At 36.0% G+C, this 23,795-nt stretch overlaps 1 protein-coding gene across 3 annotated transcripts in view; it reads left to right on the forward strand.

Annotated features, from left to right (window-relative positions):
• Window positions 1-16,754, forward strand: part of LOC150101471 (uncharacterized) — a 243,853-nt gene extending 227,099 nt beyond the window's left edge. For all 3 annotated transcript variants that reach the window (XM_090400096.1, XM_090400094.1, XM_090400095.1), the window contains exon 5: window positions 15,503-16,754. In XM_090400096.1, coding sequence (XP_090256222.1) covers window positions 15,503-15,507 — 5 coding nt within the window. In that variant the 3' untranslated portion in view covers window positions 15,508-16,754. The remainder of the gene's footprint in view (window positions 1-15,502) is intronic.
• The last annotated feature ends 7,041 nt before the right edge of the window (window positions 16,755-23,795 follow it).

A 23,795-nucleotide genomic window follows, 5' to 3' on the forward strand; every position in this document is an offset into this window, starting at 1 on the left:
CACAATACCACCACCACGTATATCATTTGGCCTGTCGTCTTGTAATTAGTGCAGCCAATTACAAGACCGCAGCCATACAATGCCCTTCTGATCCCCTGACGAAACAGATGATGCAATCTTTTCGTTAATTCAACCTTCTTACAAGAGCTGCATTTTCACGTGCGATCTGCATTACTTTATTCTTTGAAATACTCTCATTAAGGATTTTTTGAAATTCATGTTTTTTTACGAACGTTTTCAAAATGCTTTTTAATGAGCATGGTGTCCACACACACCTTTCAATAAACTGTATGTCATTTCTTAGCGTTTTATATTAAAATCTTCAGACGGTGTTCCGGCCAAAATTCCAAATAAGTTTGGCTCCAAATAGAGCGGACGCCACATAGTTCGAGTATTTAACTTAATTTAAATTTCTCATTTTTATTGTATTAATAAATTATATTTGAAAGGTAAACTGTATCTCCGGTTGTTTGAAATAGGCAGTCTATGGTAGCCTTTTTTTTTTTTTTTTTCATCTTTGTACTTTTGTTTTAACTGCCTTGGGTCGTTTTATCTTTCTTCGTGTCATGTACGGTGAACACTGCTCTATGAAATCACCCGTATTTTATTCATCGTAAAATCGCTGTGTAAAAATATAGTGTAAGCTCTTGTCCTTCTGTTCAGCATACCGTTTAAAGTGGCAGCTGGGCTCAAACACAGGCCCCCTCGAATAAAATGTCAGCGCTGTAGGAACAGTTTAATGGAGGCCAAAGCTGATTCCACTCTACTTGCACAAAACCTCCTTTCTTTGAAACACGGAAATGGCCGAACATCTACCCGTTGTATGTGAAGAATAAAAATAGCTCCTAGTGTAGTTCTACCTTGTCAATCATGCCCTTGTAGCTTATAGACGTTTACTTCGGTAATAAAGTAGGCTTGGAAAGAGTCCAACATCAGTGAACAGACTCGTGGCCACCCCAGAATACGGAAGGCCATTGAGAAGTACGGTCTCTAGTATGCCTTTTTAAGATATTTATGGTACTTGAGGAACGGCAGTAGATACAAGACACTACTGTTGCTAATCAGCGTCCTACACGGTTCCAAGGCGGTCTTTTATGATGCAGAATGAGAAATTTTTCTCTTTAGACTTCCAAAAAACTTAAGCGCCTACGCTAGCAATGCGTGCATATATAGTGACCGATGATGGCCTCCCCAGCCGGAGTTCATTCATTGCGCTCATAAAATAGGAAATCGGGCATGTTTAATATATTGGTCTGTTATAACTTTCTATGCCAAAGTACACCTTCTAGACTGGCTTGTGTAAATGATTGCCTTAATATATGCATTCACTGCAAAGTTCCAGACTACGGTAATGGCATTTGTGTGAATTTATGAAAGTTTCCTGATGTTCGCGATTTCAAATTGACTTTTATGTCACACGCGAGGCTTTAAAGTGTAATTGATACTGTTGTGACAAATAGCCGAAGCTTTCTCTCTCTATGGTTGTTTCCATTTCGTTGCTTTAATTTTATTTATTTATTCTGTAGATATTTCTTAAAATAAATATTAGATGCATATTATGAGTCTCATCCATTAAAAATAACTCGTAAAAAAAAAAAAAAAAAGACGAGCGAGTACCAACAAGATAGATGCATCTCATCATTACATTAAATATTATTTGAATTACAAAAAAATACTTAATGATGACCGAATAGGACACAGACCCTCGCAAACTTTGTTGTATGTAGTGCATAGTATTGTAATAGCTGAGATCTGCTGATAAGTTTCATAACTTATGTTAAGCTGAGTCAGTAAACAAGTATAGTATATTGTTAGCGTATTTCTTTATTCGTGGGGGTTCCCCCCCTTCCTCGACGACCCCTTAGGACTGGTTGAGTCCTCCTAATGAGGGATTAACTACTATATCCTATGACTGTAGCCTGTGTTCACGGGACCGATTTGCCTGCTTGCGGGATGAAATACCTCAGATAAACTGGAGTGAAAACCCTGCTGTCCACGCCCAAGACCAGCTAACTTGGCTACGGGAATCGAACCTAGGACACTCCTTCCCCAGCCATATGGTTGCGATTAGCGTAAAGAACATATAATGATATGAATAGTCACTTTTAAATATACTTTTAATATAAATCAAAACAAAACTAGTTCGCCTTATACGATGTAAATGGCAGTAAGGATTGATTGATCCATTCAGGTAACTTTGTTTCCTGTGGAATATCTTAACTACAGACATATACTGAAATGTTTATCTTCCATAAATTTTATTTATGGAAGATAAACATTTTCACATGAATGCGAGGTAGCTGGCAAAACCCTGATACTTCTGTATAAGAGCAATAATTAACTTACATAATACCTATGCCCCAACGTTGCCTTAACGTTATTCCCAATATTCCAGTCTTTCTTGGCCCCATAACCTCCTCGGTTTTAGTGCTTTATGGGAAGTTTCTCTCTGCAAACTTTACAAAGTCCTACGCAAAATGTCTTGTGATATACAGTTCATGTTACGTTGTATTGCGGCATCTTTCTCTTGGTCAGAAACTAAAAACTCTTACTATAGCTTAATGATTTCTTTGAAGATTGCAAGATAAAAGTTTTATTTATTTTTACATTTCGTAATGTAATTCTTTGTTTAAATTAGTAATTCAAATTATGACTTGACTCATCCTACAAAAAAAAAAGAGAATCTGCAAGAGATCCAGTTTATTTGCATTCTCCATCTCACAGTTGTCTTGTTGTAACAAGCTGTTTTCTGTAACCCTGCAGAACCGAAGTATTTTGTTGTGCCATAACCTGGAGCCTCAAGGCATTCTGAATTTTCAAAATTATTTAGCTAAAGAACTTAGCGTTTAAATATTTCATCTATCGTAATAGGTACTTCGTTAGTGTGAGATCGTTTCATGTTTTACATTTCAAAGATGATCAAGCTTAATGCTCGCTTAATAATTAATTACTTTTACAATCTCCAGAAGTCCCCACTATAATTATACGTAGTACACACATTTCATAAAGATCTTACGGATTACAAAATGCTTTTTTCTCTAATGATACTTGAGAAGTAGTAGTAAATCAGATGTCACACGAGGGAAGAATCGGGAAAATCTGACAGTCGGAGTTCCGAAGTTACTCCACTAGATTTTTTTTTCGTGTGGAGAATGCCAAGAAACGTGTTTGCATTTCTCCACAACTAAAACAACTCGTTCGTGAAACTGCCCCATCAGTGATTGTGGATACTTCACATGCGACTTGGCAGTAGTTTGAATATAGGCTGGATATTTTGCTGTGTGAGCAGAGGCGCCTATATGAAAACCTTGCAATACTTCGGGGGGGGGGGGGGATTTTCGGTCTTGTCCCTGCTAAATGGAATTTGATGAATTGCTTATCTTTCTTCAATTATTTAAAGATACGTATTTATGATAGGGCATGCCTTTATGAAACACTGAACATCTCGGACAGTTTAGTTGACCAAATCAGTTCGTCTCCGTTTTTCAACCTACAAGGTTTGAATCCCACTGTGTGCATTGGATATTTTTCGGTAGAAGATGAATTTCATCGCCTGAGAGCAGGGTTTCCGGATTAAAGGGTGGGATTACCCTTTAATCTCACCAAGAAAGTTGTAAATCTGTAAAGTACAAGTCCCCTAAGAAGGAAAATAAGAAAGTCTCCTATCCATGAAAGTGGGAGACACAAAATATAAATGAAATATTTTATTTTATTTTTTGTATTGTTTATTTTTTACATAATCTGGCAACCCTGATATAGAGACCAATTTTTCAAGCTACTTCAGTCCTCCAGTAAGCGTTTTATCGCTCGGTGGTCTCACACCGAACGATAAATCCATCTGCCACCTAAATTTGGATTTTTCAATTATGGCTGTATTTGGAGCAATTAATATTGAGTAAAATACGAATAAAATCAATTAAAAAGAGGAACTATCATTTTCTTTCTCTCTCTCTTGTAATGCCAAGAAATTAAAAATGAAAATTTGCGTTCGAATTAACTGAAAAAAATCATAAAGCGCAAAAGTACTAGTACACAAGTATTTGGGGATGGAAGATCGTGTTATCTCCTTATAATTATGATTAGAAATAAAAGAAATAAATACGGAGTTGAGATTAAATTTTTCACATGTACGTGATCAGTGTCGACGGGGAAGTTTTCAGCGATCCATGCCAAGTCATTGATTTGTGTTTATTTAAAATGTATTTCATTACGGTGACATCATGCAGTAGAGACTTTTGAAGTTTCTTCATGACTTCCGATGTACTTTTTTCTTACCCCCCTTCCCATAAAAAATAACAGACACTGTCAGTCTAAATGTTTCTTTTGTAATCAAATGATACAAAGAAACGCATATAATCAAGCTGACTTGATGGAAAGATATGTTATAAGAGTATAATATTATGCACTCCTGAATTCATTTCCTGTCCGGTTTGTTTCCAGTTTTCCTGGAATACTTCTCTGTCGGCAGCTTCACTGAACTCAGCTGTCATTCTCTGCGTTTCAGACCAGTTATAATAACGGGCCCAACTATAGCAGAATGTCAACTTTCTGCCATGTTTAAGGAGCGTTTAGACGCTGCTAATTAATCTACACTTTCTATGGATAATCATAACTGTCTTCTAGAACAATGACTGCACAAGAATTTCGGTCGTCTATGACACGTGCCACGCCATCTACACTGCTTCAGATGTGCTCTTGCTTTTTTTTTTTTTTTTTTTTTTTTTTTGGCAAGAAACCAAGTTTCGGACTAGCGATCTGTGGAGAATGGTTTTGCTTTTATTTATTCTTTTTTTCCCCTCCTTTTTTGTCTTTCTCCCCTTCAGATTTTAGCAGAGATAACGAAATTTAAGCCGACAGCGGAAAAACGATGAGGAATTATGTTGTTGACGACAGAAGCTTCCACAAGAAAGAAAGAGAAAAAAAATAGAGCGATATATAATCAGCTATTTTTCAGTACTCAGCATATGTTTACGTTTCTGACGAAAAAAAAAAATTAAAAAACAACGACGAGATCCTTAGTACTGTTCAGAAAAAGCGAAATTATCTATTCCTTCTGGTCTTTAAACTTTATTAGTAAACGACAACACATCCCCTCCCTCCTTTCCAAAACCCATCTTATTTGTTTCTGCGAGATGATTGAATTATTACATTCGACTAGACAGAATGTTTTAGTGGAAATCGCTGTTTCTTTAGGACTTTCATAGTGAAATAAAATATAAAATATCTTGAATTATGGCTTTTAATATCTGTGAATTTACCTTGAAATCCTTAGATATAAAAAGGTGTGTTGCTATTGCTAATTTATTCTTTTAAGCATATTTGCATCGCTTCTTATTACCTTTTGAGCTTTCATATGAAAGATTTAATATATCTAATTCTAGATGGTATGACCTTTAGACAACACGAACAAATGCCTTGTCTTACGAATATGGCATTATCAATTAAAGAGAAATGCACAGTATTCTGATAATCAAGCAGCAATTTACTTATTTTTTTTATTTGTGTGTGTGTGTGTGTGTGTGTGATATATATATATGTGTGTGTGTGTGTGTATATCCTGTCGAGACTTGTCTGAACGCTCATTCTTAATAATAATGTGGAAGGTTTAAAGGTATATGTTGTGTTTTGAAAAGGTGTTTTAATCTGTTTAAAATGTTGAAGTATATGTTATAAGTTAAACATATTACGCGTATTTCCCATTGAGATAAAAGAAATTACATTAGTAAACTGTAAGTATAACATGACGTAACTTCCGTCTCAAACAAATGATCGAGCAAAGCTTTAGCTGTAGAAAATGTGCAGGGAGGGAGCCATCTTAGTTCAGTTATCGGTGATATCATTTACATGAAGACCCATCTCTTCGATTCTTACGTTATATGGAAGTGACATTTTTCCCCCTTGTTAACTGGGGATTTTCTACTAGTCATACCGACCCTTTGAATGAACACACACATTTTGTTCTATGCAAATTGCCTATGAAATGAGCTCATCAAAGCTTTTGTCAGGAAGTTTTATCGTCGTATTCATCCGCCATGTTTTCATTTCAATCTTTTAGGAGATTGAACTGAGTTTGTTGAAAAGCTATACGTGGTATAAAAATGCTTCGATTATTTTTATTTTGTACCTTTCCGCCCCGGTTAGAAAATTTTTATTTGTTAACGATATATTACCGAAATGTTACTATTTTAAAGTTTTTTTTACTCCATTGCTGATCTATGCGACTCAGACATTCCTAAACATCGAATATCCCAAGAATAAGAAAAGAATCCCAAGGGTCCTTACGGGTTATCAATAGACGTTTTTCCACGCGTCATTTATCACGCAGAATAGCGAGCAACCAAATGGAACATTTAAGATTGTCACTCTCGATAGAGTGACAATGCTATATTGAACAGCTTATTAATAATGCATTAGGCCTTGAGATAAGGTATAGAAGCTCTATCCATCTAAAGATAACTGATATATAGTGTTTGCCATCTCCTGCCTCTTTATTTAAGAGAACTATTTGTCACAGGAATATGCATTTCGTCTTGTCCAGGAACAGTATATAGAGATGGGCCATTTTTTTTTCTTTTCTTTCTTTGCCCCTCAATGTCTCCTCACTTTTGTACATCTTTTATTTAAAGGGCGATTTATTTTCTCGTTTAGCTAGCGTTCAGGACGGAAGAATAAAATAAAAAAAAAGAAGCTGAAACAAGACGTTATATGTGATAAGAGTAATGGAAGTTATTATAGAAAACTGGAATTGAGTCAGAAACATTGGTTACTGTAAACAATGAGATATTAATACGGGAATGCTAAGCTTTTGGATAACAATTCTATTTGAGTTTTAGTTTAAGGAAAGTGCATTTCATTCAAGTTTCCAGGCTTAAAGAAATTAAGAATAAGCAGCGAAGTTTTTTTGTGTTTGTGTGGAATTAGCCAAAGCAACTCGGGTTCTGAGCCCAAGTGCATTATGTATGCTGCTAATTGCTGTTTTGGTCAGTTTGCCGGTCTGATAAACAACTATCTGAGAATGTCTAGATGGCTTTCAGTTGAAAAGTCCATATAAAGGTAATCTGCCTCCCAGGCCGAATTCGAATCCGACTCTTTCTAATCGAAGGGCATGTATCATTGATACCTACGGAAACTGCAGGGGCTCTAATTACAATATACAGCAATACTGTTTATTAATCTTAAGTATTTTTTCAGAGCTTATGTTTTTTTAACTCAAATTAACTACATATTCGCAGCTGATTTTACAGTTTTTTTGTTTAAATCTCATTTCAAATGCAGTAAAGCTTTCGTTCGGTTTCTATAATTTTTAATCGTACGAATGTCTTATTTTGGGAGGATAGGAGGGTGACTTCGACAGTCACGTATTAGAATTGGTCGGTTACACTCATTGCTCAAATGTACCTCCGATTTTTATTATTATTATTATTATTATTATTATTATTTTCATGACTTTTTAGCATTTCTTATGGAGCTGTTATAGGTTTATACAGAGGTCGATCTTTAATCACTTAGACAATCGCTTTCGTCGTACAGAGATTACGAAGTTGAAGGTCCATTGACTTTGATGGAATCAACTGATCTCACCATTATTACTGTCTAAATCATAATAACCACCTTGATCATTTTATAGTAGTATACATGTAGCATGGATACTACATTTTTACATGTATCCCAGTCTCGGAGTATAAAACCTTTCATTTATATCCTGGATAACAGTAATAATAAAAATATTTTTAAGAATCTTATTTTTAATTCGAGAATTTGATTTATTTTCTTCTGAAGAATAGTTAGCAAATATTGATTATTTTTTGTTAATTGTAATCTTTAGCAGTCAGGTAATTCTACCATTTACGTTTGCGAAATATGTGAAAACGTACGACTGTGGTTACGTTGCCAAAATTCGTGCATTCTGGCTTCCGGTGATTTAGCTCTAGTTCCTCGGAATCAATGAGCCACAACTTTCACGCACACTCCAACCCACTACATTCCTTGGCAGTATCTCTTCTCTTTCTCCCCCCCCCCCCTCCCACTTCTAAGCCGTGTTGACTGTAGTTTGTTATAAAAGAATTGCCGTTAGTGTTTTTACTCGGTGTTGCTGACCTTTCTCTGTATACTAGTACGTAGCTTCAATGAACTTAATTTGGTGTAACAAGGCTTAAAAAAAAAACATGTGCCACATTGGGACCGTAGTTATGTAATAGACCGAAAGTGTTGTTGTTCTATTAATAGCTACCGGAGCTGTCTGTGCCGAGGGAGAACTCGTACTAGCTGTTATTTAATTAAAGCGCCCCTAGGTGCTTGGACTTTCTCCACTTTGGTAGCTTTTCTCTTCGTTGCTAATCCGTACTTTGACGGGTCTTACAATGTGTAGGAAAAGAACAGCCTCGATGGCTTAAGAAAATGAGTAGGCCTGAAAACGATTAACTTGTCAACTATAAGGCACAGTTGTGGTGGCAGTTTTGGTAGTTATTTGCCTTCAAACATTTTCCCAGACGTGCAGTAATAAACGCCAGCAGCATTCATATGTACTTAATATGTTCTCTTTAATATAGCGCTCTCAAAATTTGTCTGGCACAATAGGGATCAAAATTGGGAAGACCTTGTTTTAAGTTCCTTTAAAGCAATGAAGATTTGTATCGGAGAGAAATTAACAGTGAAGAGTTGTTTCTGTTAGTGCTATATTTTTTTTTTATCTTGGAGAAGCAAAGGGCTTGTTCGATAATAATAGTTCAGTAATGTAAATGGTGACTTGATTAAAAATTGTTCTTGCGTATCCTATCGCCAGATGATATCCTGCAGTACACTGCTTGGATCGTTTTTTACCGCACCATCTAAAGAAGCACAAGAACCACTATGACTGATTCTGTAGTGCTTCCTGAAAGAAGCACAAGAACCATTGTAAATGATGCTATTGTGGTTCTTGTACTTTAATTTTACGCGTTTTTCCTCCGTACTTCCCGTAAAAAAACACAACACAAATTTCCTCCCTTTTCCACACCCAACACATTACGAAAACGATTGACCATTTCTTTTTCCTTCCATTTCACTGTTTTTAAGTCTCTTACCTTTCTCCATTTTTTCTCGTTAAGATCCATGTACCGACTGAGTTCTCTGTAGTGAGTGGCACACAGGAACCAACAGCCGTCATCAAGGTGCGACCTTGCAACCCTTGGCTGATAGTGCAAATGTTTTAACCACTTCACTGCTGTTGTGAAAAACTCTCCCGTGTTTTTTTTTCCCCCTTAAACTTCTGCATCCATGACTCCCTTTCCCGCCTGCTTTTCAAGAACTCTTAGATAACGATTTGTTTTACATACGAAGCATGTCTCCATTTTTCAAATCAGCCTGTAATAACAACTACAGTTTGTATACATCTGTTCATTGCCCACAGTGGGCCACTCAAAATAACTTGCAAGAAAAAAAAAAATTGGGCTGCTAAAATAAAAAAAAAATGCCCTTCTAAACATAGCGTGCAAGGTCATTTAAATCGCAGAAAGAAATTGGTAATTAAACGTTGTTAGCCATTTTAGTGATCATTCCTTCTACAAAAAAAAAAAAAAAAAACTTCACTTCATAGTCTAGTGAGAAATTGCAGAATGCAAAAAGAAGTGTACCAAAGTGCTACACTTCATTGACAATCATTATTAAAAACTTTTAAATAAAAGTTTTTTTTAAAGACCTGAACTATTGAATAAGTTGTGGGTATTATTTGAATATTTTTGTTGGTTTAAGAAAAGTTTTTATGCCTTTACTTATTTTAAAATAAAATGTACTGTGAGGGTTGATGACCCAATTGAAATTACACGTGACTTTCCGTATGTACATCTCTATTCACTCGTGTTGAAGTTTCTTGGAAGAATTGTCACGTGGAACAGGAATGAGAATAAATAACTTAGTTGTTAAATTATTTCTTTAGCACTTAATACAATGCTTGGAACAGAAAACGGTTTTGACCTATAGCAAAGAATCTCTCTCTCTCTCTCTCTCTCTCTCTCATATATATATATATATATATATATATATATGAGAGAGAGAGATGTATGTATATGCGTGTGGGTATATATACATACATACACCTCTGAATTAAAAAAAATTATAATAATCAAAGAAAATGTGTTCAGTGATTTGCAATTCCAATTTATTGCATAGAAAATAATTATTACCAAATATGAATTAGCATCATCTAAATGTTCTCACACAAAAATGTAATAAAAATTATAAGAAAACTGATGAAAACATTCACAAACTTACAATAATTATTAACGTGGTTCAAAATATTAGAATATTCCAGATTTTTCCGACTGGTTTTGAGAAGAGCAGAGAAATAGCATATATTTTAGTAGCAGCGGGACTAACTCGTGTGTGAGGAATCGTTTGCCCGTGGATTTCAGTTGAGCTTTAATCATTTGCTAAACATGGGTCGAACGAAGTGATATGTTGGAAGTTAAGAAGTTTCGTATGGTGTCTCTACACAATGAAGGCCAAACTCAATAGTTTATAACTAAGGAATTGAAATGTTCTCAAGCAAGCATGTGCAGAGTATTGAGACAATATTCTAATAACTGGAGTTTTCAAATAATCGCTGCAATAGCGGTCGAAAGGTAATAACCAGGTATGAAATGTGTCTAAATCTACGAACGTTGGGACGACTTCACAAATTAGGTTTTAAATCGCGTGGGCCTAAGACGAATCCGCATAGGACTTCCAAGCAAAAGGCAGCTAGAGTGCGATGGTGTAAGCAAAGACTGTTGTGGGATCAAGAAGACTGGAAAAAGGTACCTTTTAGCAATGAAAGTATGTTTTCTGTGTCCCATGGTCATCACGGGATACGTGTTTGGCGTCCTCAGCAAAAAGCATTTGATAAAGAATGCATGAAACATTCGATGAAATTTGCAACCTCTGTCACGGTATGGACTTGTATTGACTGCAGAGGGTCCAGGTATGCTGTGTATTGTGTACGAAAGAGTCCAAAGAATTCCAAAGTGTACCAAGAAATTCTTGAGCACCTTATATTACTGACATCTGAAGAGTTATGTCATGGTAATTTCCTTTTTCAAGATTCAGCTTCTTGTCACACTTCCAAGACCACTACTAGATGGTTCAAAGAAAGGCAAATCAGTGTAATTCCTTGGCCAGCAAACTCACTAGATTTAAACCCCATTGAGAATTTGTGGGGAATTATGAAGAAACATCTTCAAGACGTTGGCCCAAGAGACAAAAATTAACTTGTTTCTAGTCTGCAGACCATATGGGCATGTTTTGATTTAAAAAAAAGACTGTGAACTACTAATAAGTGATATGTCTAACCATTTACGAATCATAAAAGCTAAGGGTGGATGCAACAGAGTACTAATTATCATGCAGTTTCCCTTTGACTCTAATTTTTGTGCATTTATTTTCGCATTTTTCTAATGTTTTGAACCACGCTAAAATTATTTTAATTTTGTGAATGTTTTCAAATAACAGTTTTCTTATAATTTATATTACATTTTTATGTATTTACATGGTTATATAATCTACAAAGTACGTAGATTATATAATAATTATAAAAATAATTATTACCAAATATGAATTAACATAATTTGGATTATGTTAATTCATATTTGGTAATAATTATTTTTATGTAGTAAATTATAATTTCAAATCATTCAACACATTTTCTTTGATTATTCTAATTTTTTGATTCGGAGGTATATATATATATAAATTTCGATTACTAGTCAAGAAAGCAGGAAAAAACCCACAACATTTTATATTAATATTTTGCAACCACGCACTGACGTTTTCTTGACATCAGTACATCTTAATTAGATATTTATCTGATCACTTTAATAATATTTCTCGCTTCCTTTCTTGAACTAACCATTCCATTGAAATTTTATGTTTACTTCCAGCAGTATCTGTTCTACGATCAAATGAAAACTATATACATTTGGAAATATGAAATTTTCTTTGAAATAGTGCATTTTACTTGTGTGATCTTCTGTCATAGTAATGTAAACTAAATTTAAATGGAGTTGCTCAAAGTTTTGTTGTTGTTGTTTTAGCCGCATATCAGTTGAAATCGCTCAATTAGATGTAAGCTTTCAAATTATTAGAAAACGAACAACTGTCCTTATAATAAACATGTATAGAATAGAAATTATCCAAAGCAATTATAAAAGGCCAAATTTTCTTGTACAGCGATGTCAGAACATCCGACGTGAGTTGTTTTCTTGGTTTATTTTCTGTGTGTAGTTAATTTACTGGCGTTCCCTGTGTGACATCATAAACACGAAATTTCATTAAAATCCACTAGTTGTTGTATCTAATAGACCCGTACTTATTTTGCACTTAATAACACTTACTGAGGTGAAAATATGCCTCTTATCATGACATGAATCATTGCCTCTGTTCAGTAACAGAGGCAATGATGGACAAAGAAAGTTCAGTCAAGAGAAACATTTTGTGATATTTTTAAAAGCGTTTCACAAAAAGTTTGCACTTGTAATGTTACTCATTACGTAGATTTTCTGAAGCACGTCTTTAAAACTATCCTAATGGGTTCATATATCCAGCTGCGGACTGGCGAACAAAATAGGTTCGAAAAATTGCTCGAGAACGGCCCACAAAATCTTTATAATTTTTTACAGTAAAAGGAACGAATAATTAAAAAAACACCACCATAGCAGATATTTAAGCTTCGTTCGCATGTGTGCCAAACCGGGAGATTTCCAGTAGCCGTACGGGGAACAGGCCGTTCCTGCACATATCCCAGTTTGAGAAACAGTCTCAATTGTGGAAATTTCGCACGGTCCGCAAAATTTCCACAAATTAAAAAAAAAATCAGTTGAAAACGAACAAAAAAAAAAATTGTTAAATGCGAGTACATAAAGAAGCATGTAATTTTGACACATTGATCTTTGAGGCGGTTGTTGAAAGTTCTTTGTCATCACACATTTGCAATATTATGATATCGGATTTTTTTATTTATTTATTTTTTATTTTAGAAAATTTTGTTCTATTTGAAATGCCGATTTATAGATTACAAACTAAATGTCTTTTTTTTGTTCCCATCGGAAGTTCCGAGAGGAAAGGTTCATAATTTATGGTTGACTTTTTTTCATTAGTCCGCCATCGGTGTACTGATACAATGAGGAGGCTAAGAATTTTTATCATTTTTTTAAATTGTATTTATTTATTTTTAAATTTCATTTTTACGTAGTCCTGAAATTCTGCTCTAGAGACCAGACAAGGAACTTTTTCAAGCCACTTCAGGCTTCCAATAAACGAGGAGGTGGTCTCACACCGGAGGATAAAATTAATGTCTCACCTAGGGACAATCACGAATGTCCATGACCACAGGAAAAGAGGAGAATTTGAAACCTCAACCTTGTGATTGGAGAGCTGGTGCGTTAACCTCTCGACCAACCGGCATACTATAAATAGTAAAAGCATTATCTAAATTAGAAATGTCGTATAATTGAGTTCACTTCCATCTTAAGTAAACTGTTAAACAAGTTACGCACACGCTAATTGGAAAGAAGTTAACTGACATCCCCATGGGCAAGGTACATCGTTCCATGTAACGAGTCGCATGTTTCTAGTCGGTATAAATTAGAGGAATATGATACTCCAAAGTCAGTGCAACCGTGTCCAGGTGAAATGGCTGCTAGAGGAGAACTGACGGAGTTTGAGAGAGGCGTTATGATACGATGCCATGTTGTAGACCTATCTGTTCGTCAAGTTGTTGACAAATTGGGCCATTCCAGGTCAACAGTCAGTGATACTATATTGAGATGGAAGCGCAGGGAATCAACCGCAAGTGCTACCCGCAATGTACAACCCACCACACTCGCAGAACGTGACCGTATGATGCTACGAGAGACACGTTGAATGCGGAGTTCCGGGCATCGAATGGAACACGAATCTGCACAAAAACATTCAGAACCGAGGCCCACAACACGAGTTGCCATGATACAAGCCTCATATTACCCAAATCCAACATGCAGCATCGTCTTCAGTTGGGCAAACAGCTTGTACAGTGGGACATGAACGGTTGGAAAGCTGTGTTGTGGAGTGATGAATCACGCTACACTCTCTACTAAGCAAATTGGACGGGTGAAATGCCCGGTGAATGTCTCTTACCAGAGTGTGTAACCAACTATGAAATTCGAAGTTGGCAGTATGTGATGGTATGGTCCTGTTTTTCCAGGTTTGGCCTCGGACCTCTGTTTATGGTGCCACGAACATTGAACTCCGAGAGGTATCTGGATAGTGCAGTTCTTCCTGCTTTGTGGTGTTTCTACAGAACTGACCACGGTCTCTTTCAGCAAGACAATGCACCGTGTCATAAGGCTTATGCTGCTGCTGTAACCGTGTGGTTTGTGGACAGCAGCAGAAGCTTTATGACACGGTGACTTGTGAAAAGTATGCCCCGTAGGGTTGCTGCAGTCATCTCAGCAAAAGGTCCTATATCTTATTAAGGTGGCTATGGCTGTTTTTTACTTACACTATGATGTCCGTTGACTTCTTTTTTTTTTCTTCAGGCAGTGTGTGTGTGTGTGTGTGTGTGTGTGTGTGTGTGTGTGTGTGTGTGTGTGTGTGTGTGTGTGTGTGTGTGGAAGGATGCAACGTATCTGTCCAGTTGGCTTGGTGTTTTTTACACTGATTAATGTATCGTACGTATACAGTACTTCAAGGTGATATTGCAAACAAGCATTATGGATTATTCCTCTGTGTTATTAAATGTTGAATCATTTGCTGTTATGTTTTATGCTGTGTCTTCTACTTTACCAAGATAACACTGTAGCCGTAGCCAAGGCAAGTTTTATTTTATTTTTTATTTTGTTTCGTTGTGTCATACCTTTAGATTAATATATATATATATATATATATATATATATATATATATATATATATATATATATATATATATATATATATATATATATTATATTTTCTTGTATACTGAGGAGTTTCTATAATTATACAATCGCACGTGTACCACAGTAGCATCATCAAGACCTATCAAACCATACAAATCTGCATGGAACTGAAAATGCAAAGCACGGGATCCAATGGGAAAACACCAAACGATTACACAGATCTTGTGTACAAATACGAACGCCTATTCAAACCTTAATCGCAACGACTGCCTTACCATCCTTAAAGTTTAGAAAATCGTCAGTCGAATAGTTTTTAACTGAAGAAACGTATGACTGCATGTGTAGATGGATTCTAATTTAACGCATGTGCTCTACTGTTCTTTTTTGTTCCTCTCTCACGCTAATGATGCCTTACGATATACGTAAGACAAAATATTTATACATTTAATAATGCTCTACTTTAGTACACGTGTGATTGTGTGGGAAAAGCACAATCCCCACCAAATTTTTTTTCCCCTGGATTTCCCTTCTTTAATTAATTCTAATGTGGGGGAAAAAAATAAGATTTTCACTGTTTATAACGAAGCTGGTCAGTTCAGACTTATTTCATTTTTGCATTATTTTGTTTGTTTTTTCAGATTAGAGTGAGATTACTCTGAAGACAGTTCTCCCGGACATAGCGGTTTTTCAACTTGTTACTTCCCGTTACCGTGGCTACGCCGCAGTGGACGACGGGATCGACCTTCACCGCTGGGTCTAGTGGGCACTTGGAGCACTGCACGTGGGGCCATAGCAGCCGTGGACTGCCTCTAAAGCCGCTCAGATGCACAATGACCTCGACGTAACCGGCAGTGGATGTGAGGCAGATGTGTTCGTGTCTCTGTGATTCGTTAACTCCCTCTTGGAAGGCATTTCTATGGCTTGTTCGGACCTAGGGGACGGTTACAGGCGATGAAAGAAGTCACTCAACCACGCTGGCTACCGGAAGTAGTGACAAGTAGAGTTTTGGCCGTTATCCGTAGTATCGACCCAAAACTAAATGGTATCTAATTTTCCTGAGCCAATTCCTCCTCCCACCCACCTCCCCCTTTCCTCCCATTACACACGTGCGCCTTCGCTCACGAGTTCCGTTTGATCCAATTCATATCCCTCCCAAGGCTTTGATGTCTTTATATGATCAGTGGTCCAGCTGCTTTCTCAAAGGATCGCGAACTATGGAGTTGATTAATGGTGGTGTGTTTAGACATAGTTTCAATTCTTCTGACTGGCGTTCATGTTCGTTGTTACAGAAATAGTCGGAAGTTTTCTGCTACGTATAGGATGCAGATTTTGCTAACTTGTTATCAGCTTGAAGTAAAACTAGGACGTTCTTTGCTTCATTCGTCTCTTACGTTGTCTATGACTGGTTTTTCTCATCAGGCTGAGACAAGGGCAACTTTAACATTGTAGTATATATTCTAGAGATGTGTACCAGGCAGCAATTCTCCATCATTTCCACATCGTTTTTTCTGGTTCCAGCCACGTAATAGTTGTTCCTTGCTGGGTTTTCCAGTCGGTTAGTTTCGGGATAGAGGTTTGGTTTCATTATCAATGGATTAGTATAAATTCACTGTTAATCCACCGAGAGGGCATTACTTACGGTATCTATATATATGTATATGTATATATATATATATATATATATATATATATAGTTTCGATGAGTATTATGTGTGTGTGTGTGTATATATATATATATATATGTTTTCTACAATTTTTTTTCGACTAGAGATTGACTTCTTAATATGTTGCCTGTGACCGAACCCTCTTTCTGAGTCAGGCCAACCAATGTCCCCCTGATTTGTTCCATCTGTACCACTTTTGAGGTTATTAAATATATTCAGCATTTAACTGTATTTTGTTTTTATTTATAAATGTAGCACGTGATTATCCACTCATCATTATCATTGTACACCATCCCATGACTTCCACCCTATCAGACAACTAAATCAAATGCATTGCTGATATTTTACATGTTTAAGAACGGATAACATGCATTACTTTTATTATTATTATGCAGTGCTCTTATTACCAAATATCCAGTTATTTAAAAGAAGCGTAAAATTTTTGAAAAGTAATTAATAAAGGAAATAATTACTAATTAAGATGTGATAAGAAAAATGTTGGAAATCAATGCACTGGAGATAATTAAACTGCAGATTTTTTTTTTCTTCCGTTGACGTAGAAAGTAAACATTGATGTACAAACTTGGCCATATATCCACAGTGTGCTAGTTAAATAACGAGAGAAAATTCGTCTTCCATATAATAATATACGGAAGACGAATCATTTATGTAATCATTCAATATAATCTTCCCTTAATCAATGCAAGGTTTACATCGTTCACATATAAACTTTCGAAACACATTTGGTAGGCGTCTGAAGGTATAGAGTTGATGTTAGGCATTTACACTCTTCAGAATCAAGTCGACGCGTTTGATTTTTTTTTTTTTTTAAAGAAAAAAAAATAGTCCGTCGGTGCCGAATACGGCTGATGCTCGAGGACTGCGATGGATTTTGAGGTAAACTCACGTTTAACACACAGTGTGCAGGTGCATGGTCGTGAAGTAATAGCCAGCTGTTTGTTCGGTACTGCCCTTTCCTCACTCGTATCAGGAGTTGATTCATGCATTGCGTGATATCTTGATAGTACTGATGTAAATGATACCACATTTTCATCAGTCCGAATCGAGCCAGGCTGATGGTGATTGCCTTCTTTTGAATCCCTAGTGTACGAACTACTCAAAAACTCGTGTACGTGATAGGCAGTCATCCCTGTACACCGTTTTAAGATCAGTTTCTAAAGCAGATTTTCTCAGTTTAGAATAAATATCAACGCACGTTGTTTCATTTTTAAATTTTTGACACGAACCACTAACACCACAACACTCAAACAGCGTATCACGCGCATATATTTGTTGGAAATATAGAACATTCTGTCGGTTAAAATAATAGACAGTGTTATTTTGTCCAGTTCTTTTTACAGTATGCCCATAATAAAATCAGTTTCGTTATTTAACAGGCACTGTACATCCCACAAAAACAAAAGGTACCTTAATTAGAATAGGAAAGCATATTATCCAAGTAACCTGTAATAGCAATACTGTTGAAAAATTGAAATGTGTTTAATTTTGATTCAATTCACGGCCGAATGGGAAAATGCACCTTATTGAAACTAGTTGCTTTCGACAAATGAACCAGTATTACATTGCATAACTCACAACTAAAAACAAGAAAACTAATTCTAACATCATGTCTTATTCTCCAAGATTTTAGGCTTCATCATTTCATAATTATTCTTTTCGTAAGCTTACAAACGAATGTACGTTCATATCACTGTTCCTATTTAAATAATTCTGCTTAACTGACTGGGGCATCTTATCATATATGGACATTTGCTCAGTGCTGTTCAAAGCAAATAACAGGATTTAGCATGACTTCTGTAAATAAATGAAGTATGAATGCTTTTCATAGCAATACTTGTATACAGAATGCTGTGCTGTTCAGCGTTACCGATATTTAAAACAAAAATCCACTATATAAAGAATCAACTAAAGATTCATTGCCATTCTGATTATTAAAAACAAGGAATCATGTGCTAGCGAGTATACGAAATGAAAACTACGTTAGGAGGGGGGGGGGGGATCTACTTTTAGTATTTAAGTTGTCTCAGTATTCAGTCTACACTTGAGAGAAGCGAAACAAGACTCGAAACGATCATTCTGTCATTGAAATCAGTAATAAAAATAATAAAGAAATACGACAGTTTTTTTTTTTTTTTTTCAAGTAGTACGTATCGAGGCAACTGAACATATGTGGCTAAAGCATGCTGTTTCTTGCCGAAAGAAACGTCACTGTGATCAGTTCAATTTTAAATTTCTTAAACTGGTTTATTTGGTTCAGGAACAGTATTAAGCTTATTTTTCTTTCCTCATGATGCAAATGTTCCTCATTTGGGTATAATCAGAAGTATTCAAAAGATTATATAGAACTTGCAAAGAGCAATATTAGGTGTATTAAATATGTTTAAATTTGTTTTTGAAAATGTGGGATGTGTGTGCTTGTATTTGTACATTAAAATAATGTGTCCCAAATGTAAAATTAGTCAGAAAAAAAAAAAATCTTCAAAGGTACTCGAAACATTTAAAGCGAATGTTATAAGGAATGGATTATAAGCACGACTGTGTTTCGATCATGAAAACTCGCTATTCAAAGAGGAAAGAAGAAGAAAAAAAACAAACAGGATAAATGCTTTTACGTTTCATAAATGTATAATAGTAGGATAAAAATGCTTAGAAGACAACTCTCGGCAAGAAAGGCAGCATATTTATTTGTCGAGAAACTGCCAAAACACGTTATTTAAACTTGTTATATTCACAGCCGTATTATTGTGAAATAAACGACGAAAAGTATAGAATACTTTCAAAGCAATACTTGCACGTTAAACCTAATCAAATGTTTTCTTGTTTACACCTTTTTCTTCATATATGAAATATCAATCACAATATTATTCATCCCACAAGCATGATATCAGATATTCCATTTATTTGACTTTCCTCCATGTCTGACTAGTTGCGCCCTCTACAAAGACTTGGAAACTTTATAATGACGTCAGTTTCATAAAATTACCTTTGTTGTTTATCTCGCTATAGCCACAAAGAAAACGTTATCATAAAAAAAAAATTATATTTTACCTCCTTGTTTCCCTGGAGGCAAACTGAAAGCATATATCAAAGTCAATGCATCAACCTTTATTCGTACATACCGAAATGAAATATTTCTAGTGTGTTTTTATTTCTACGTATAGTTTTCCATTTACGATTCATCTAGATTCAGTAGAAAAACAGCTAAATCAGGGCGTATCCGAAATGAAGAAACAACCAGCTCTTTCTCTTATAGCTCTATAAGAAATATAGCAGCGGGGTGTGCCTTGATTCGCGTTTTTGGTACTAGGACCGTATTAATGTTTTTCCGAATATGTCTAAAGTGCATGCACGCGTCCGCTGTTGAAACAACTGACCATTAGAGTAGCAGTTTCCTGCTCCTACCCCACTGCCATTTCCTTGACGCACGCTCTATTAAGACTGCAAGATATGATTCGCTCAGCAATCGTAATACGAACCACAGCAGAAAAGTCTAAGTGCCTTTCCTCTTTGATGACGTTTTAAATGTGAACAAATGGCCAACATATATTCTAAATAAAAGCTTTTTGTAGTTTTGGTGACCTTATATTAGGGAGTTTTTAAAAGCAGATAATTTGTGATAATGTGAACAGATACTTGGTTACGCCTTCCTTCACAGATACATCAAATGGTATAAGGTTTGTGTCAAAAGAATGCCATTATTTTTTCTGTAATCATGTGACCCATCTTCGGCATACTACAAGTGGGGTTTGTCCTGTAAATGTTACTTTATGTAGGGAGGGATCCCCCCCCCCCCCCAAGCGGTCATTCAGTGTCATAAATCGCAAATGGGATGAACGGGGTCAACACACGACAAGTCTTCATTTGTGTTGGCCTTACACACACGAAACCTCCGGTATAGAACAGTCGCTCATAAAATCAAATACGAAATTTGATTAGTCCAATTTGTAATCCTTGAATAACTCGCTAAGTTATGATTGATCAGGCTTTCAAGATCGATTTCCTGTAAACTAATGAAATATCGCGGACGTTAATTGTATTTACATTAAAATATTGCTTAAATGGCCTAGAAGGGATATTTTCTTCTGATTTTTTGAATACCAAGTACTGTACGAGGTAGTTTATTTATTGTGAAATCAAAAATAAAAACAATTTGCGTGTATGAATAACATAGCATGACAGAACGTGCTTCTCAATGTTATCATACAATGAAAACGAACAAGTCTTGACGTGTCTCATTTGGTGGTATTCATTGTCTCATGCAATCGAGAACATGGGTGGCTGAGATTTCAAAGGTGCCGTATGTTTTAGTCAGAATGGTTCATATAGTTGATCTCTGGCATTAAATGGATCTCCCTCCAAGAAGAGACTTGTTTTTAACCTCGCAAATGATTAAAAAAAAAATATAGAAACCACACGATTTTATACGCTTACTAGTTTGGATTAGGAACACAAGGTGGCGCCAGTTTTTTTATCATCCGAACATATTCCGTGAAATCTAGGAGGAATAACAAAATAAGTCTTCAATTCTCTTTGGGGGAATAAAAAAGGAGTGAGTTAGAGGATTTTAAGAGGTCGCACCATTTACTCCAAGTGATTATGCTGAGGATCTTTTAGGAGAGCTTTTCAGCTGAAGGTAAGTTAACTGATTTCAGGTGTGGGCAATATGGTTTTCCCTCTCGAAAATTCGCGATTTTCATCTACAAAAAACAGGTAACCTACCATAAGAACACAAGCAATTAACACAACAGCCTTATAATCTTAGTTGCTTCGGCCGAAAATCCAAACAACCACAAGTAACGTTTATATTGGACTATTAGACTGATTTGCCTATTTTACAGTGGGGGGGGGGGACCTAGAAATTTCTTCGGGTTGGTATCTTTCTTCAGACAAGATGCATGAGGAAATCAGTGAGCTGTAGGGGCCTGAGAATTACTTATTAACGAACTTTGGAATCGATACCATGAGATACAGACGTATAATTAAATCTTGCAATAATTAGGGTTTGTAGTTTCAAAGAAACGCACAAAATCTTTCTTGATTGCACAATCAGGTCATTTTCATATCTCACAAACGAGAAGTTGGAAAGTATAGCACATAGGTGCGCCTCCTCGCACACATCATATATGTGTGCGAGGAGGCGCTTGGAGCTTAATCGCACACGTATTAAATTTCTTGGCGCTTGGAGCTTCCTCGCACACTATTGATATTCTTCTGATAATTATAGTCACTTAGGATCGCTTCCTGTAGTAGGCTTATGGAAAGTGTTGAAACAATGGATTTTAGTTCAATGGAACAGCGCCCATGGAAGTACCTATAGATAATACATGAAAGCAGAACAGACTGAGATGCGCTTATCTCAGAAGTTATTGCAAGGCTTGGTAAAGGAAAAATTATTTAGACAGTATTTTTCCCTCCCATAATCACGTTCTTCATTAACTCTGTAGCTGTTTGAAAATGGCGTTTGCATATAGCACCAGACACCCTAAAGAAAGACATTTCATTCTAGTCACGAACTAGGCATATTTTTTCTAATCCTTTCTTTGGCAAATTGTTTGAGTTATTCGAGCTTTGGAAGGGGCAAGCAGAGTTTCTTCCATAAACTCAGTTCAAATCTCGCACTCAAAAGGGGACCATTGAACTCATTATTATATCAATAATACGAAGTATTAAGATTTAGAGCCATAGGATGGCGAGTGTTGTCTGCCGTATTCTCGCCTGAAAACCTTGATTCACTGATAACTTGGGCTCATTTATAAGTGAATGGTTAAAGGATGGAGGCTAGTTGCTTACTGTCTTCAAAAGGTTAGGGTTAAAGGGAGTTACACCTACACCCCTTTGTGGAATTAGTGATTTTATTTTTCATCGAGGCCCATAGTATATTTATTGGAGTTTCATAAATACACTAAATATCTCCTATTCAAGAAGTGTGAATACTTATTTTCCAAATGAATCTGATCTACATAAATTGTTTAAGGGGAAAAAATAACTCGTGCAATTAACGAACGAAACCGTCAAAGGAATGGTGTATTGTTTAGTGGGCAAGATCACTTTGAATCATTTACAGGAGGAAAGAAACACTTATTTTTAACTGAAGCCACTGTGTATTGGAGGCCTGAGGTGGCTTGAAAAAATTCGAAGTACATTTGGGTGCGTTTGTTATTTTATTCAGGAATATATCTGTGTATTTTAGGTGTCTCTTTATCTTTAATGTCCTCTTTCCAGGTGAGTTACACATTTCTGAATAGTGTAGTTGGACGTATACGCCTGAGGCTCCTTAGATAGCGAATCTTCCAACCTTGTATGAGATAGAAAGAATTCCGTTTATCATTTTTTTATTCAGAAACTAGCGCTTTAATCCCATCCCAACCTGTAGTCATTGTGTTTTTTTCTCTCGTTTATTTAACTACCTGTTCTAAATCATCTCTATAGGAAAAACTATTATAATGTTTTAAGGATATTAATAGATGGCGCTTTTTTATTTTTTATCAAGCGAATTACATCACTGTATTGGTATAAGCAGAAAATATTCAATAATTTACCAGTTAATTAATAGATGGCGCAGAGTTCATGTTCGTTACCTGCAAGGGTATCACCCATTTCTGTTGATATTGTTTAACTCTCCAATATAATATGCATTGGGAAGATGCTTCACCACAAATTTTACGTTCCAAACACTGGCATCTTGAACATTTAGAAAGATTTCTCTTAGCAATGGGAAATTTTTGGATTACCACGCTTAGGGGGAGAGAAGTCAATGACCAATGATAATAAATAAATAGTTGCTGTTACTTTTTTTTCGTCTCTCGGTTATTTCATTGAAATGTTAAGAAACTCAAGAGCAAAGTAAACGTGGAAGAAACCAGCCCTTCTTCGAGATGAAAAAAGTTTTCATCCTACTAAACAAACAGCTAATTTGGTTGCTTGGTAGATTAACGCGAAAGAAAAAAAAAAGGAAGCAAACCCGAAACGTACGTTCTCTGGCCCGGTTTTCCTGGATGGAAAAATCCAGAGTTTTGGAAAGTTAGCTCTTCCATTTCCATACGGGATTTGAGGCACTGTTGCAACATCCTGGACAATAGATGTGCTCTATCAACGTGGAATAACAGACTGCACTTTGACTTCACCACTTGGACTGTCTTGTATATTGTTTTTTTTTCTCAATGCTGGTCAGAGGTTGCGTCGAGTTAAAACTCGGGAGTAAATTCTGTTCGCTTGTTTTGGATTTCCAAAATGTCCACTGGACAGC

The sequence above is a fragment of the Typopeltis vanoorti genome, chromosome 11 (assembly GCF_054136105.1).
Source record: "Typopeltis vanoorti isolate ZY-2024b chromosome 11, IOZ_Tvanoo_1.0, whole genome shotgun sequence".
NCBI lineage: Eukaryota > Metazoa > Arthropoda > Arachnida > Uropygi > Thelyphonidae > Typopeltis > Typopeltis vanoorti.